The sequence below is a fragment of the Sturnira hondurensis genome, unplaced genomic scaffold, assembly GCF_014824575.4.
Source record: "Sturnira hondurensis isolate 20B ecotype Veracruz unplaced genomic scaffold, ASM1482457v3 Scaffold0014615, whole genome shotgun sequence".
Classification (NCBI taxonomy): domain Eukaryota; kingdom Metazoa; phylum Chordata; class Mammalia; order Chiroptera; family Phyllostomidae; genus Sturnira; species Sturnira hondurensis.
Window position 1 is genome coordinate 1,647,095 of NW_028087246.1, and position 17,017 is coordinate 1,664,111.

The 17,017-nt window shown below is 42.5% G+C and overlaps 1 protein-coding gene across 2 annotated transcripts in view; it reads right to left on the reverse strand.

Moving 5' to 3' along the window:
* PSMD1 (proteasome 26S subunit, non-ATPase 1) overlaps positions 1 to 12,682 on the reverse strand; it is a 98,639-nt gene extending 85,957 nt beyond the window's left edge. Inside the window, exons 1-6 of one of the 2 annotated variants that reach the window (XM_037063550.1) lie at positions 12,497 to 12,682; positions 8,523 to 8,566; positions 7,993 to 8,066; positions 7,633 to 7,802; positions 2,654 to 2,859; positions 530 to 673 (exon numbers count right to left, since the gene is read on the reverse strand). In XM_037063550.1, coding sequence (XP_036919445.1) covers positions 530 to 673; positions 2,654 to 2,859; positions 7,633 to 7,802; positions 7,993 to 8,066; positions 8,523 to 8,566; positions 12,497 to 12,512 — 654 coding nt within the window. In that variant the 5' untranslated portion in view covers positions 12,513 to 12,682. Of the gene's footprint in view, positions 1 to 529; positions 674 to 2,653; positions 2,860 to 7,632; positions 7,803 to 7,992; positions 8,067 to 8,522; positions 8,567 to 12,017; positions 12,205 to 12,496 lie in introns of those variants that run through there. The other variant, XM_037063549.1, reaches the window with a different exon arrangement.
* Between the last annotated feature and the right edge of the window lie 4,335 nt (positions 12,683 to 17,017).

Here is a 17,017-nt window from a genome sequence, read left to right on the forward strand (position 1 = left end):
TAGAAAGAATAAATTATAACAAAATAAACTTCTGGTTTTGTGAGATTCAGTTACTTACAGATTAAAAAAGAATACCAACTGCCCTATTTTGCCATGTATCATGTATATACTTTCCCCCCAAATTTTCTAGGGAAAAATAAGGATGCACATTATACATCAGTAGTACTAATTCTGTATCTATACAAATGTTCTTAATTCTTTATTCATGCTTATGTATTACAACTGTAACTCTAGAAAGCAATAACAGTGCCCATATGCAAAACAATACCCAGAGATATAATGGGCTTTATATATAAATAAAAAATTGAATTAAAAAATTAAAACTAAGATGTTTTTCCTGTAAGTTTGGGCCAAAAACGTGGGTGCACATTATACATGGGAGTGCATTATACATGTCAATGCAATACATACCTTACGTTCTCAGGGCTGCTGTGAAGATCAATATGTACAAAACCACTGCAGTTATGTAACAAAATATAGTATGTATTGTAGTGAGACACAGCCCAGCAGTACAATGTAATGTAATTACCTGACAAACATTGATAAAATCGGGTTTCTCCAAGTTCATATAGATTTTAACTAGAACTCTTAGTACTTTATTCCGAAACTGTTTATTTTGCATTAAAGACATGCAGAGCTTGAGGCTATAAGCTAGCATTCCCGAGACATCATTCTGAAAAACATAATTTAAAGATACATCATTATTTGAATACTGAAGCATCACGTTTATTTAAAAATCAATTATTTAATCTATATTCTTCAGTCAGTCTAAGCAAAGATTTAAACCCTTTTAAAACAATAAAAACTAAAAATTTTAAACATTTTAGATATGTATCTTAAAAGGAAGTTACATATTTCTCTATCTTCATAATAAAATGGGTTGAAAACAACTGAATATATAGCCATCCGGGATCATCCAGGACTGTATGAGCATAGTGTGCCATGCTAAAAAGATTTATATAATTAACTGTCCATATACTAAGTGGCTACGTTTTTGAATTGCATCTGCTGAAGTCTTTCTGCCTCCATCTCGCTACGAGAGTCCTTCATGACTTACTGCCTACACTCTCTGGCCAGGAATATAATGTGATAAAACTTTTACTGAGTTCTGAGTGACTCAAGTTTTGAGTGCTGCCACATCTGGCTGGTGGAAATTGCAACTCCAGACTATGTACATTTTCCTTATGACTCTCCAAAGCATATCTAATATTGGAGATAGCAACCTATAAAAGTCTTTCAACATAAATAAACATACTGAAGAACTATAGCGGTATTTCTTAAATCGTGGGGTATGACCTATCAGTGTCTCATGAAATCAACTTAATAGGCTAGCATTTTTTAAAAGGAAATACACTTAAAAAATATCAGTTACATTACAAATAGTCAAAGTAGGTACTGTTTCATAAAACAAGTTACATCTATATGAAGACATACACTAGGATGTAAAGTAAGAGGCAATTCTTACTTTGCTTTATTCTTTCTAAAAACATTTACCACCCCTTTACCCTACATGGTAATTAACTGCCTGGCTGCCTATTCCTCCAATGGGTCATAATATTTGGGCAGGAACTTGGTTGGTATCTCCAGTGTCTAGAATACAGTCTGGCACGTAGTTGGCACCCAAAAGAAAAATTTGCTGAATGAATGAAAACAAGTATTTTCATTCTATTCACAAGAACACAAGGAGAAGCTACAACTACACAAAAATGAAACATAGTAAAACAAAGGCCATTCTATCACACTGGGTGGTTCATTTACTTAAATAAATGTCACCACTGCTACTTAACATTACCTTGGGCTTTGGGGACACAGTGGTGAACAAGGCACAAAGTACCTGTTCTTATGTAGATTATAAGAACAGGTGATAAAGACAGATTTTAGCTGCCTAATAACACAATTAATTAATTACTATAGTGGTAAACACTATGAAAAAAATACAAGGCCCCCACAGATTAACAAATGAACTGGATCTAGTTTTTGCAGTAGAGGCTGAGGAGAGTATAGGTGGCAGGGGCTGGTGGAAGGATCTGTAAACAAGTGGCCACTGAGCTGAACTCTGGATCTTAACTAGGAAAAGCAGGTAAAGAAAAAAAAAAGGAAAGTAATTTGGACAGACACAATATTTTCGACAAGGGGAACAGGCAGGGTACATCTAGGAGCTGAGAAGAGGTCAAAATAGCTGGAGTGAAGAACTACCTCCAAGGGAAGGACAGCAAACGGGCACGCAGATCACTAACTCAGTCTTGCACTTTTCTGACAATTTAGTTGGTGACATAAAATTGTCATAATTACTGCAAAATACTCCCAAAGCAGGAATACAGTTTGTACTTTTAGCAGTAATAAATACAATAATATAGCAGTTTACCAATATAGTCTTAAAAAGGGCAGGGCAAGTAATCCAACTTTCCCATGCAAGGCCTCAAAGGAATAAATGCAGTAAAATAAAAAGCAGATATTCGATGAATACAAAACATAGCCAAGGTTCTTATATAAACTATAAAAAATAAAACATTAGGCAAAAAATTAGGCAAAAGAGCACCTTATTATTGTTATTATTATTTTCTTTCCACAACCTGTGAAATTCTCAGTTTCACTAATTTGGTTTGCTGATTCCCCATCAAAAACAATCTCCAAAATCACACCATCTACCTACCGACTCCAGTATAGTCTTTTCAAAGACATCCAGTCTTCGTGTCTCCAGAGCAATGCCGATCGCCTGCTTGTACTTGTGATCATCTAGACATCGCTGGAACATTTTATTCACAATGCCTTCCAATCTCTGGTCAATTGGTTTTTTTTCTCCTTCAGGCAAATCTGCATTTTCCACACATTGTTTGGTGTAGTGATCGATGCATTTTGCTATGGGCAAAAATAAAATAACTCCGATCACCTTGTAAGTTAGACCAAACCTAGAAAGGACAATACTAACACATATTATAATCATAAAAACTTATGGGATAACTATAGATAGAGTACTAAGCATATCTCAAAAGTTTCAAATACTACAAATTATACATTCAAATGAATATTGTCCCTTTCATAACAGTTACACTGGATGGCCACACACTAATTCCAGTAAGGCTGACAGTGAAAACATTTCTATCTTGTTACTTTATTTTGACCAAAATTATGTAACAGTGGAAACTCAGTTCTCAAACTTGATTCATTTCCGAACACTATTGGAGAAGGGATTGGTTTGAAAACCCAATCATACTCATGCCCACATTCTCGCCTTCGTTTGCTGCCTGAGAAATGCGTGACTGATCACACAGGTGTCAGCATCAAAGGGCTGTCAAGTTGAGAACCAAAGTTTTGTTTGACAACTGAGATTTTTTCCATCAACAGCTTGGTTGAAAATGGCCTGAAATGGGAAATGTTCAAGAATCAAGGTTTGATCTGACTCAAATTTGACTAAGCTGCTTATTCAACAGAGTTGGCTACAAATAGTTGCTGTTTCACTTTTGAAAAACAAACACTTCCTATTACTGAGGATATTAAAAACTAAACGGACAAACAAAATAAATCCAGAGGCATACATACATAGAATAGGCTGAGAGATCTCAGAGGGGAGGAGGTGGTAGGGACTGGAAGAAATTAGCCAAAGAACATATATGCATAACCCATGGACACAGACAACAATGTGGTGAGAATGCCAAGAAGTGGGGTGGGGTAGCTGGGGTCTGGGTGGAGGGGAGCAAGCAGGGAAAAAAATTGAAGATCTCTGTAATAGTGTCAACAATTAAAAAATAAATACAATAATTAATTTTTAAAAAGCAATTATCACATGCCAACAAATTAGCAGACTTCTTCATAGTAGTGAAACTATTAGCTCCTTGAGAGAAGGGACTGTATCTAAATCATCTTTGTAGAATGACGGTGAAATAACCTGAAGCGTGCCAAAGGTAATCACAAAGATTTCTAAAAACCTCTCCAGTAACTGTAGCACATCAACTGAAAGTCATTGTCTAAATGTGAGGTGGGTGGAAGCTATTCACAAGCACCCCCCCACACAAACCTGGGAGTCTAAAAATTCCTGCAAATGTGCCGTGGCCTGTATGGCTCAGTTGGTTGCAGTGCCATCCTGAACGAACCCGACTGCAGGTTCCATTCCTAGTCAGGGCTCATGCCTAGGTTGCAGGTTTGATCCCTGGTCTGGATGCCTAAGATCCCCAGTCCAGGTGCACGCAGGAGGCAACGCATCTACGTTTCTCACACCAAAGTTCCTCTCTCCCTTCCTCTCTCTCTAAAAGGAGTGAAGAAAGTGTTATCCGGTGAGGGCTAAATAAATAGCCATGCAGTGGTATATGTGCACAATTTGGCTTTCACATTCACAATGAATATGATGAAAGAGGAGGATAGGCCACATATTTGAAGGGTGTCAATAATACGTTTAGTAAGAAACATTTAAATTTGTTTACAATTTATACTACTTTGCAATCACGCCTTAAATGTTCTAGGAAAAAACAAAAAAGGAAATTTCCCTAGGCCTTCTTCTACCTCCATATGGAAGATGAATAGCGACCCATTTTGAATGACATGTACAACAGTATCCTCTCTACCACTTACAGGCTTGTCGCTGTCTCCTTTAAAGAGAAAAAAGAGTACAAGGACAGTTGCAAACTATAGCTCCAGGAAACAGAAATGATTTGAACCAGCATCAGGAATTGCTATCCACTAGATGACCCATGTTAATGGATCTGTATTTTGGGAGAAGCAAAGGACTTTTATAATTAATGTATCACAGAACTATGCAGGTTCAGATACAGTTAATAAGAACAAAGCAGCAGTCACAAGGTAGACCTTAAACAATTCTGGTTGCAGAAAATCTTTACCAGACCCTAATATGAGCTTATTGAATCAAATATAGTTAAGTGAGAAAACATTACCCTACCCTATTAAGGAGGAACCTCAGAAATAAAGAATTTAGGGAGCTTTCCTTTGATTATAACTGGGAAAAAAAGTACATCCCAGTTTTAAACCTTTTGCTCTCACTTACTAGGGTTTATATCATAACTATACTCCAGAATCACTCCAAGAGGAAGTCTTACCGTAATTGGCAGGTTCACTAGTCTTCAATTTCTGGATGTACTGTCTATGAGTTTAAGATAATACGAAGCCTTTCCCAATTTTTATTTTGGGAAATAAAATCCCTCTCACAAATCCCTCTGCCACTTAAAAAAAATCCGTTTTAACAGTCTCTATGAAATTTCCACACAAAGAAAAGCAAACCGAACTAGCCTGTTGAACAGTCACTTTCTACCAGTGAAGATGATAAATAATATTCAGAGACAGGAAAGGCATCTACCACCTCACAGCCCCATACAGACCAACAGTCCTGTTTAAAAGCAAGATTTGTAAAACGACAGCATTGCAAGCACTTACAGACCACTTTTGAAAAAAATTTTCATTAAAAAAAATCCTTCAAATAAGAAAAAAGAGGTAAGTCTAACTTCTTACTTCTAACTTATGTTAAAGAAAGTGCTCTAGTTTCAAATGATATTTATGGTTGATTCTTTAAAATCATCTGGCCCTGGCTGGTGTGGTTCAGTGGACTGAGCACCGTCCTGTGCACCAAACAGTTGCTGGTTTGATTCCTTGTCAAGGCACATGCCTGGGTTGTGTGTGTGGGTCAGGTCCCCAGTTAGGAGTGATGTGAAAAGCAACTGGTCAATGTTTCTCTCCTTCTCTTTCTCCCTCCCTTCCCCTCTCTCCAAAAAATCTTAAAAAAAAAAAAAGAAGAAGAAAAAAAAAGAAACCAATTGTTCTTTCTATAGGATCCACAAATGAAAACTCCAATGAGTATTAAACAGCAGTAAAGTTACTGGGAACCTTTCACACTATCATAGCAAAAACCTATTAAAAATGTGAAAACAGAATCCTACTGAGAACTTCAGGAACATTTGAAAGCACCCCCTTGGACCACCTCATGCAGCATTTCCCAACTTCTGAAAGAGAACACTAACATTTTCCTTCCCAGGATTCAGGTAAATAATGTAGCTTTCCTCTTAATCAACTATTCAAAAAACCACCACACTATACAGTCTAGACAGAGAACACACCCTTGGGCTCTCTATAACTATGATCTGAAGTTTGCTCTTTATAAGGACATGTCTGAAGGGTATGCAGTCCCTTCTTTCATCTACTACATCAGAAGTTTTCAAATACCTTTTTAAAGTTACAAAATCTTTCAACTAAATCATATGTAATTGGTTCAACTTGCAAAACAGAGTAGCGATATTCAACTGGTGTGCCACAAGAATTTTTAAAACATGCGATACCTGACTATTTAGTCAAGGGCACTGATCTCTTTTCCTTTAGATCAAATTAAAAAGTGAAAAGAGACAACATAATAGCCATCCAGCATGAATGCCTTGTCTTGAACTATAAATATGTATCAATAGGTCATATAATATAGTTGCATCTTATTGGTCATGTCACTTAATAAGGTTGTATCTGATTGGTTAATTCTTGGTACTAGAAACCCTTATATACAAATATAGGCACCTGATTTTTAAAAAAAGTCACTTTGGGGGAAAAAGGGTAGGTAATTACTATTATTATTTTTTGGTAAATCTATCAAAATTATACCTGTTTTTTTGTCAGATTGGCAAAAAATATATATTTTTGGTGTGTCACAGAATTTTGGTAATTAGTGTGTGTGCCATGAGATGAAAAAGACTGAACACTGCTGAGACAGAGAACCAGAAGCCTTGCCTGTGCGCTATCCCCTCACTTTAAAAAAGAAACAAATGAGAAAATGATGATTACCAGTAGAAACAGTATGGATTTTCAAGTAACCTGGGTTTTAAATTCTGACCCTCCTATTTAGTTGCCCTGTGTGTTCATCATCCTGAAACCCCAATTTTTTCACTTGTAAAAGAGGGTTACATCATTCCTCACAGAGCAGCTGTAGAATAAACCACAGTATGAAGCATGACTTGCCTAGTGCGCAGTTCAATGAAGATACACAATAAAGGTTTCCTGTATTAGAAACAACTCCATATAAATTGCTATCATTTAATTTGGCACTCATAATTATCACATTTAATTTTTTAAATGATTTTATTTATTTATTTTTAGAGAGAAGGGAAGGGAGGGAGACAGAGAGGGGAGAGAAACATTAATGTGTGGTTGTTTCTTGGATGTCCCCTATTGAGGGCCTGGCCCACAACCCAGGCACATGCCCTGACTGGGAATCTAACCAGCGACCCTTTGATTTGCAGGCCAGTGCTCATTCCACTGAGACACACCAGCCAGGGCCTAATTTTTTAATATAACAGTATGCTCAACTGGCTAGAGATAACCATAAACAATGAGGTAGCTATCTTAGTGTTGATTAAGTTAACTGTTTCTGAACCATTTCTTACATTCATTCTTAAAGTATTTTTTGAGATGTCGTCATAATTATCCTTATTAATGTTACTGTTTATTATGACAAAAAACGAGTAAAGCACAAAATTGGAAATTAGAACTAAAAACTCAGCCTGCATAAAATTACTGTAGAAAAATTATGAATTTCCAATTAAAACAAAATTTGGCAACATCAAAAAGTAATTCAAGAAAAAATGCTATATACACTAAAGCAAGAAAGAAGCTAATAAGATAAAGCTTTAGCAGATGCAAGATAATTACCTATAATAGTCTCCACATATTCAGAGTTATCACTGACATTGAAGAGGTCACCTGCTCCAAGTGCATAATTCAGAGACTCCTCAAAAGCCCCCAGGTGATAAAATACTTTAGATGCTACTAAGGCTGCAAACTGCCGACTCCGGAAACCTTCATCTTCATACAAAACTTCTCTGAAAGAACAGGAAGTATAGGCCTAGTTCAAACTGTGGTTTTCCTTGAAAATCCCAAGTCTAAATATTCAAGCCACAATTTAGTAGCAACAAATTTATAAATGAATTTATAAACCACAAGACCCACATCTATAGATAAGTTAGGTTGATCTACTTTATCCCAATTAATGGAAATAAAGTAATTCCTTACATTTTGTCTACAGATTCGGAAATTTCTGCCCAGAAGTCATTGACAACTGCATTCAATTTGTGTAGTGCAAATTCCTGTAGAAGATAAACAAAAATTCAATTTTGAGACAGACTCACCATTACACTTCCTTAAAAATAGTTTCCAACAAATCAATGGCAAAATTGTCATATTTAACTAAAACTTTTAATCTGTGACAAATATAAAAATTTACCAACTGACTTATATTTTCTCTTTGGTTTACAAGAAGAAACAATTTCTTCCTGCTGTTGATAAACTGAAGGGGGGGGGCGCTGTGTTCAGGTGCCACACTGAGGTTTATCAGCCTTGGCTTTGTTAAACTAGGGAAAGCCAACTGCTGTTCTCAAAACACTGTCCTCTGGGGGTAGGCTTCAATGACTGGGCACAGGCTGGGCAGGACTTTCTCCCATCACTGGGCAATTTTAAGTGATGGAAGATACACAGGTAATGTTGAATTCAAAGAGCTTCACAGTATTTGTACTATGCCCAGTTGATTTTTCTTTCATTCATACCTTAAGCTGTGGTTCATCTTCATCCAGAAGAGAAATAATTCCAGCTATAAGACAAAAGGTATATCATGATTATATATGCTAAGAAAAAAACTAACTTAGTCAAAATATATGGTAGTTGGAAAAAGTAAGTATTTTTCTGAAGGGTGACTTCACTAGAGAAATAAGTATTTTTCTTTAAAATTGTACAGGTTTACATTTCAAAGTTTAAGAATTAACTGTTATCAAACCCTCATAACCCTACATATATCACACTGTTTGCCTAATTCAGGTACCACAGCAAACTCTTCGGTTTTCAAAGAGTGATCCCTGGACCAATAGCATTGCTTAGAAATTCGTTAAAAATGCCGATTTCTGGCCCATCCCAGATTTACTCTATCAGAAATTGTGGGGATGGGGTCCAACAACAGGGCCACAGGCCTTCCTTGTGATGCTGATGCTCATCGTAGTTTGAAAATCAAAGACGTAATTTACTGACTGAAACAGGAAACTTTCCCTTACAAATTTAGAATAAAATTATTCCAAAATACATCAACAATTACATAATTATATACAAAAGAAGGGAATAATTAGTCATCGACACATCAGGGTAAAATATTTTAATTATTTCAAGATGCCTATACAAAAGTGTCACCTTCATATCACAAGTAACCTAGGTTTTGTTAAGTGATAAGCAATCTTACTTATTGTGACTTCACCCAAGTAGTGTTCCCCATATGACCTTGGGCTGTTAGCACTAACAGTGGACAGTAAAGGAAAAAAAGCAGCTTAAAATACAGTCATATGTCAAAAGGAATACTGAAGGAAAAAGAAAAAAATACAATGGGAATTGCCCTCAGACCTTTAAAGGAAACCAAACTGCCTCTCAGATACGACGTAGGTCTTTAAATCATTCTGGAACACTGAGATGAAATTCCGATTTGGTTAAAAAGTATCAAGGCAACTTACCTAAAAAATACAACCATTTCTTATTCATAAGTGTAGGCTTGCCAAACAGCTTCATTAGTCTTTAGAAAGCCATACAGGAAAGAATACAAATTTTAGCAAACAAAACTATGCCATTTTGCTAGCTGGGGTATACTAATATTCTAAAAGCAGATGAAAAACCTTCTTGGTACCCTACATTGGTGAACAAGTGCAGAAGAGACTGAGCTGACAGCATGGAAAGAAGACAAATTGAAGAATGCAATCAGTGAGTAAGGAAGAATTGCAAACTTGTGATGTGCAATAGCTAATAAACAAAATGCTTTAAATGTGAACAGATCATAAATGGGATACTTTATCAAAATACTAAAAAGGCTACCCCATTGCCTATCACCAACCAATAATGTATTTAAATTGCTTTTACCAAAAGAGGGGATAGATTTTCATAACAACAACACAGCACTCTCCTTGAGATGGGGGTGGGAGAATACGGGATGGAAAAGGTTAAGGATGCTAAAAAATCTCATACTGGGAAATCAGCAGATATTATATAAAATTGTTGCATCAACTTATAGCAACATTTGGATGTTACTTATAAACACAGAGATATGTTCCAAAAGAAAGAGCTTAGAAGTTTAAAATGGTTGGCTCTGGGGGGAAGAGGAGTGGAGACCACCATGAGCTCACTCAGTCTCTCATCTCCCTCTCTCCAGCAAACACCTATTCTTTCTCCCTGTCTTTGTCAAGCCTCTTGAAAAACTCAACCTGTGCGATGATCTCTGACTCAGCCCTGTGTTCTCAGTGCCCAGTGGAAAAATGGACGAGTAAACTGAGCAGTCCACATCAGAACCATGTTGCTAGCCTGTTTAGCACCAGGGACAGATCCTAAACCAATGAGAGCAAAAGGACCGGAAATAACTTGACAAGAGGTCTGGAGCAGAAGCTGATATGTAATCCGGGAAATGTAACAAATACACCCTAAAAATCATCATTCCTGCCACACTCCATAGCTTCAAATTCTTCGTATTGTACTCCCACCAATGCTCTTCCAATCTCTACTTCAAATACTCTAGTCTAGGGACTGATTTCTTCATTCAAGACATACTTTTGAACTTTGGCCATCTGCTAGGTAATATTCTAAGAATTATAAAACAAGTTTCCTGCCCAAAATTCTACCAGATAAAGACAGTCGTCAGACCAGTAAACAAAGTCATTACAGAACTGTGATGAAGGGAGGGGCAAGAGGTAGGCGGCACCTTTCAATGATCAGCAATGACCAACATCTGACCAACTGACACCAAAGACTGACAGGTAAGCGGAAACGCAAGGAACAGGAGCCTGAAGACGCAACAGAATGTGCAGGGCGCCGGAGAGAAGCGGGCACGAAGTGCAGAAAGGCGGCCCGTGTGATAAAGGGCGCAGCGCGTGAGGGCGCTGGTAGTGTGACTCGGGGCAGAAATCGCCCCAGGAGGTCTTCAGGTTGGAGCCTGGATTTTACTCTAAACACCACGTACAGCACTGGAGGATTTTAAGGAAAAGAATGGTATTACGTGATGAGAGTTTAAAAAGAACACTGACTGCTACAGAATGGACTGCATGGCCCTGGCTGGGTGGCTCAGTAGGTTGGAGCATGATTCTGTCCCTTAAACAAAAGGTTGAGGGTTCAATCTCGGGTTGGGGCGCATATAGAAGGCAAAATAATCGATGTTTCCCACATCTACGTTTCTTTCACTCTCTCTCTAAAGAAATCAATAAACATATCCTTGGGTGAAGATTTAATTAAAAAGACTGTGTGGAAGTAATGGAAAAGCAGTCCTCAGGCTGTCAGGGTGACGCAGGCAAGGGACGCGGCACGGTTTGGGCTAGGACACAACGGTGCCGGGAGACGTGAAATAGAACGAGGCCTCGTTTGCGGGCGGCAAGACACCCCTTGCTCGTTCCATCACTAGAGAGCTCTGGCCGGTGAAGCTCTTCCTTCTGCGCCGTCAAACTAAAACCCACATCCCAATCATCCAAATCTCTTTTTTCCGAAGCAAACGTCGAATTCCACGGACAGGTGACAGCTCTTCAAATCTGTGAAAATCAGCTTTCCCTGCATCGCCACCAGTCTCTTCACACAATCCTCATAAAAACAGGGTTTGGGGCTCCTCCCCAGTGCAAGTTACTGTCTTCCGACCACCAGTCGTCTGCCACCCAGCACCTGCGGGCCAAGTGTGGCGTCAAACGGGACGGGAAAAGGGTACGCAGACAGGCAACGCGAAAAGCACCGCGGCTGTGGACAGCTCTAAGCCAATCAACGGGAGGCGAAGGCGTTTAAAGTCGCCACTTAAACTTGGCTGCTGAGTCTACCCCGTGCCGGGGCAAGGGAACCAACCCGCGGACGCGGTGGCCAGGCAAGCGCACGAAACCGGCGCGGCCCCCCTGCGCGTCCTTCCCGCCGCGCAGGACGCCAGCCACCGAGCACCTGGCCTCCAACGCCGGAGCCTGCCTGCTTCCCATGTCGCGCCGTCTTCACCGCACACACAGTTTCTCTGCTGCTTAGCCGAGCACCCTGGAGGCAGACCCAGAACCGACCCGCCTCAAATCGAACTCCAGGTTTCACTCCAGCGAGAACGGAGCTGAAGCAGGTCCACGAGAATCTGCAGAGTGGCCAGACCGCCCTACTGTCCGGCCGCGCAGGGGAGGGGGGTCGTCCCACCGTAAGGACCGGGATCAGCCGGCCCCACGCGGCCCACTTTGGGGACATTAGAACTAAAGGAAACTCTCCGGGTCGGAGAAGGGCCCAGGAAGCCCCTCGGGTCGGAGCGCGGGGGTGTGGCGGGACGGATGCCCAGGGGGGCGACCTGACGCGACCTCCCCGAGCCCGAGGGGGTCGCGGGGCCCGCAGACAGACCCGGCCACACTGCCACCCCCCTGCTCCGGAGGGGGCCTTGGGCAGCGAGCGGCCGCCTAGGCCGGGGCTCCGCCGGGAGGTGCCCAGTCACCGGCCCTGACTCAGCTAAAAGCCGGCGTAGCGGCTCCTCCCTTTTGGAGCTCGCTGCGGTCACTCTCACCGGCTGATGTGATCATGGTTGTGCCTTGCACTCGCCCGCCGGGTCGCTCGTCGCCCGACGCCGCAGTGTATCTGTCAGCTTAGGACCCGCTGGCTCCGCCGTGCCTCCTCACTGCCCTGGTGCGCTGCTCAGTCAGTCGCCTTCTCGGACCGCCGGCTCACTTCTCGCCCAGGACCCTGCCCGACTCAGGGCTGCCCACCGATCCGCCTGCCGCCCAGCACCAGTTCTCCCCCGGTCTACGTCTTCTGCGCCGCCACCGCCGCCCTGGCTCAAGCGGAGGGATACACAGAGAGCTCTAAGGTTTTCTTTAACCCTCATAGAGGTCAGAACTTCTACGTCTTGGAGGGACACTCTTCTGCACCGGGGATCAGGCTTCAGAATAGCCACCCCTAGAAAGAGGCCCCCCCCGCACCGTCACCCGCCTTCGCTGAAAAAAGGGGGTTGAGGGGGAAGTGCGAGCGGTGCTTGCAGCGCCACCTCCTGCATGGGAGGGCTCGCTGTAGCTCCCTTCCAGCCTAGCCTTTGGAGGTTAAGGACGTGGCACAGAGCGTTTTCTTCATAAGATGTTCATCAAAAAGAATTTAAAAAGCAGAGCCCGGCTTCAGAAGAAATCCTCATAGAAATGCCTTTATTATAATAAGGAATCCATTATTTATTATAGAGTTGAACAATAGTAATTTTGTATTTCCATTTGGAATAGTTAATACTTTACGTTTACATGGTTTGAAAAATTGTAACTCTAAAAAGATATACACTTTTTTGAAAAGTGTTACAAAGGGGAAAACAAGTCTTCTATTTTTGCTTTCCATCTGCCCGGTTCCTCTGTTCAGGTTCTTGATTTGTAATATGTCCAGAAATTTGAAATGACAGTGGTGATCGCGGTGTGCAGTGTTACACCGGCCTCACTAGCCAATTCAGTGGTACTAAACAAGCGTTGACAAATATTTGTGGCAAGTGATGGTATTTTTAAGCCACTCACTTTTCACTTTAATTGGGCAGCAATTACTGAAGCTTATTTCCCAAAACACTGTAACCTACTGGCACAAGCCAACGTTTCGTGGTTGAATCAAAACTTGGTTGATAACACATTTGAGAGTATGTGTGAATTGAAAAAAACAGTATTCTTAAGCTATGGTTGTTAAAATATATTAAATATCATTATTAAACACCTTTGAAGGCCCCATAGCTTGGGTTGAAAGGCACTCCCCTTTAAGTAGATTGAATATTTGGAAGTATCATTTTATAGAGGCACTTGGGCCAATCCCTAGCACAGACACTCACGTTCCCCAGACTCCTAGAGGAATCACAAACACTAACAGGTCATGGAAATGAGCAAAGAAGACATGATGGCTCAGCAGGATGGTGAATTGCAAAGAAAACTTAGGGATGCTGCTCTCCTACCTGGATGGCTGCCCCCACCCGTGCCTTCTGCCTCTCCATCCCATTCTGCACTCTGTAGTCAGAGCGATCTTTCCAAACTAAATTCTGACCACTGCCTCTGCTCCTTGAAACCCTCAGCCCCATCTTAGCTCTGTTCTTGTGCTCATTCTTGTGTGTTTCTGTCCACAGCTGTCTCTTCACTCCTTGCTCTCCCTACGAGAGGGTGATGCTTTCAATCGCAGTGGATACGGTGGTGGCTCCTCAAATGCACCCCTGAAGCCTTGCCCTCTCTCCGGAGCACCAGACTCACACCTGCCAGACATCTCTGCTTGATGCTCCTTAATCACCTCAAAGCTGCACATGCTTATCCATGCGTCCCAGCTCTCCCCACATGCCTCCTGCCTTGATCTCAGTGTGGGGAAACGCATCCATTAGCCACTGAAGCAGGACCCAGGGAGCACCCTTGACTTGGTCAGCACCAGATCTGGTCTCCTTATTATCTCTCACACCAGCCCAGTTCCCATGTCACTCCTTTGCTCACTGGTCACCTCCCCCTCTTCCTTCCCAGGTGCAAGAGCTTCCAACAGTCTTGACTACTTCTTCTCTACTATCTCACAGTTCTCCAGTCCATTCTTCGAGGCCAGCCAGAAGCACTACCACAAACAAGGAAGAGAAGGACTCTCTCCTCCAAGCTCCTCCAGGGCTTTCACCCAACCCTGCTTACCCTCCATCTTTATGCCTCACTCCTCTGACCTGGCATGCCATGCTCCAGACATCCAGAACCATTGTGACTCCCAGAGCAGCCATGAGGCTATATACCTTGACTCTGACCTTGGTACCTATTCTCAAGGCTTTTTCCTCCTCATCTCTGTTTAACATGACTTGTCTTGGGTCCCACTAAAGCAGCACCTCCTCCAGGAAGCCTTCCGTAACTACTCCACAACGTTTCCCCTTACAGCTTTTCCCCTGCGACAGCTATAGTTATGTCTCTTTGCCCGTGTCCCAATTGAACAAGGAAGTACTCAAGGGCATGGCCACATCTTATTCACCTCAATGTCCCCTATAGTAACTTGCAGTGTCAGGCGCGTACATGGGAAGTGCTCAATAAATATTTGTTGGATGAATAGATGAACACAGAGTCAATTAGTTATTGACACAAGGCTAGAACTCAGACCTATGTCTCTGAAACTCTGGCCCCTCCAAGACTCTAGAGCAGGGGTGTCAGACTCATTGTCACCAGAGGCCACATCAGCCTCATGGTTGCCTTCAAAGGGCCGAATGTAATTTTAAGGCTGTATAGATGCAACTACTCCTTAAGTAGGGACAAGGAACTTGGTGCCACCGCCAGGGTAGAAACAAGGTGCCAGGCTGGATAAAATAAGGTGGAGGGCTGGATTCTGCCAGCCTTTGTGTTTGCCACCTGTGCTCTAGAACAATTTCTATTTATTTTCAGGGAAGATTTAGGACACAGTAAAATCACAGGAAGAATTCTTACCAAGTGCTCTGTTTATACACAACTACCTCCCTCTAATTTGGGGAGTGACACAAAACGTCTTAGAGCCCAGAAGAGGACAGCTGTGGGCTCTCGCAGGTTCGGGCTTGGCCGGGGCCTCTGCGAGGGTGAAGGGAGGGAACCGCCAGCCGGCGCTTTCTTTGCCTGTGCGCCCACCTTGGACAGGATTCACCACTACGCTTTGCCAGAGCATCTGCGGATCTCCGCGCGGCGCCCTCTAGTGGGCATAGTGCTGGCAGAAGGCAAGGAACTAGGAAAGTGCCATGAGCCTTGTCAAACCCAATCCCCTGCCCAGCCAAACTCCTACCCTCTTGGCATTTAAATCCTGGATCTTAGGAAGTCTCAGAACAACTGCCAGGACCTGGGCGTGATTGCTTTTTGAGCTACAGCGTGATGAGGTGGAAAAAGCGGGCGTTGGAGCCAGCAGACACAGATGAAATCCCTGCTCAGCTGCGTAGCAGCTCTGTGGCTGTGTGGTGACCCCAGCCCTGCCACAGAGGGGGCGGGCCCACCTACCTGGCAAGAGCGTTCTGAGGGGACATGCTCTCTTCAAGGGTCTGGCATAGAGCAGTGCTCAGTAAACCTCAGAGCTTTTGTCACCGGCACTGGCCCCGAGGCCGGTGCTTGCTTCACGCACAGTGCTCATGCACGCCACATGCTTTTAGAGTAAAAGCACTTATTCTTGGGAGCAGAAGTGTGAAGTACAGTCTCCCAGTGACATGGGCCTCCCTCCTGTGGGTGGGTGCTGGGTGCAAGGGAAATGCCTGGCCACGGCTGGAATTGGCCGGGTGCGCTGAGGCACGAAGAGCCTGGGAAAGCCATCAGAGGCCCGGGCTTTGCTCCCTCTAAGGATGGTGTCCAGGAAGGGAACTCCTGTCTCAGGAGACCAAAAAGTTGCCCTGAGCCAGTTGATCCTGGAAACCACTGTTGTCCCCTTGCCCGGGGTCTGGGATGACAACCGGGCTCTGGGTAAGTGGCCAGGGGTGGGAGGAGCCACAATGAACCCCCAAGGCAGGTCACTGTCCAATCCCTTCGCCTCTAGCCATGGGTGCTACAGAGTACTTGAAATGTGGCTAATGCAACCCAGGAAATCATTTTAAATTTAGTTTTATCTCATTGCAAGCCAAAGACTGATACCTGATTAAGTTACAGGAAAACTTTTAAGTATGCCTGAAACAAATTGAGGATGTGAATTTAGCTGTAAATTTAACAAAAATGTAAGGACGGACCAAGTATTTTTGGATAAACATCGAATCTCTGAATTGGGCTGTAGGTGTAAATTCTCAGAGGATTTCCGAGATACAAACGTCTCATTAAATTTTTAAAATATTTACAGATGAAATGATATTATATTGGACATATTGAGCTAAACAAAATATATTGTTAAAATTAACTTCACCTGTTTCTTTTTGTTTTTCCAACGTGGTTACTCGAACATCTAAAGCTACAGGTGCCTGATGCTAGAGTTCTCCCGGGCAGGGCCAGTCTAGACCCACCCGACGTCTTGTTCCTTCTGACCTCCCACTCAGGCCTGGCCCTTTGGCCTGCTTCTCTGTCCTGCCTTCTCTTTGGTGCTGGCACGTGCCCAGACCAGATCGGGCACAGAGGCTGAGACCCACTCCTGTCAA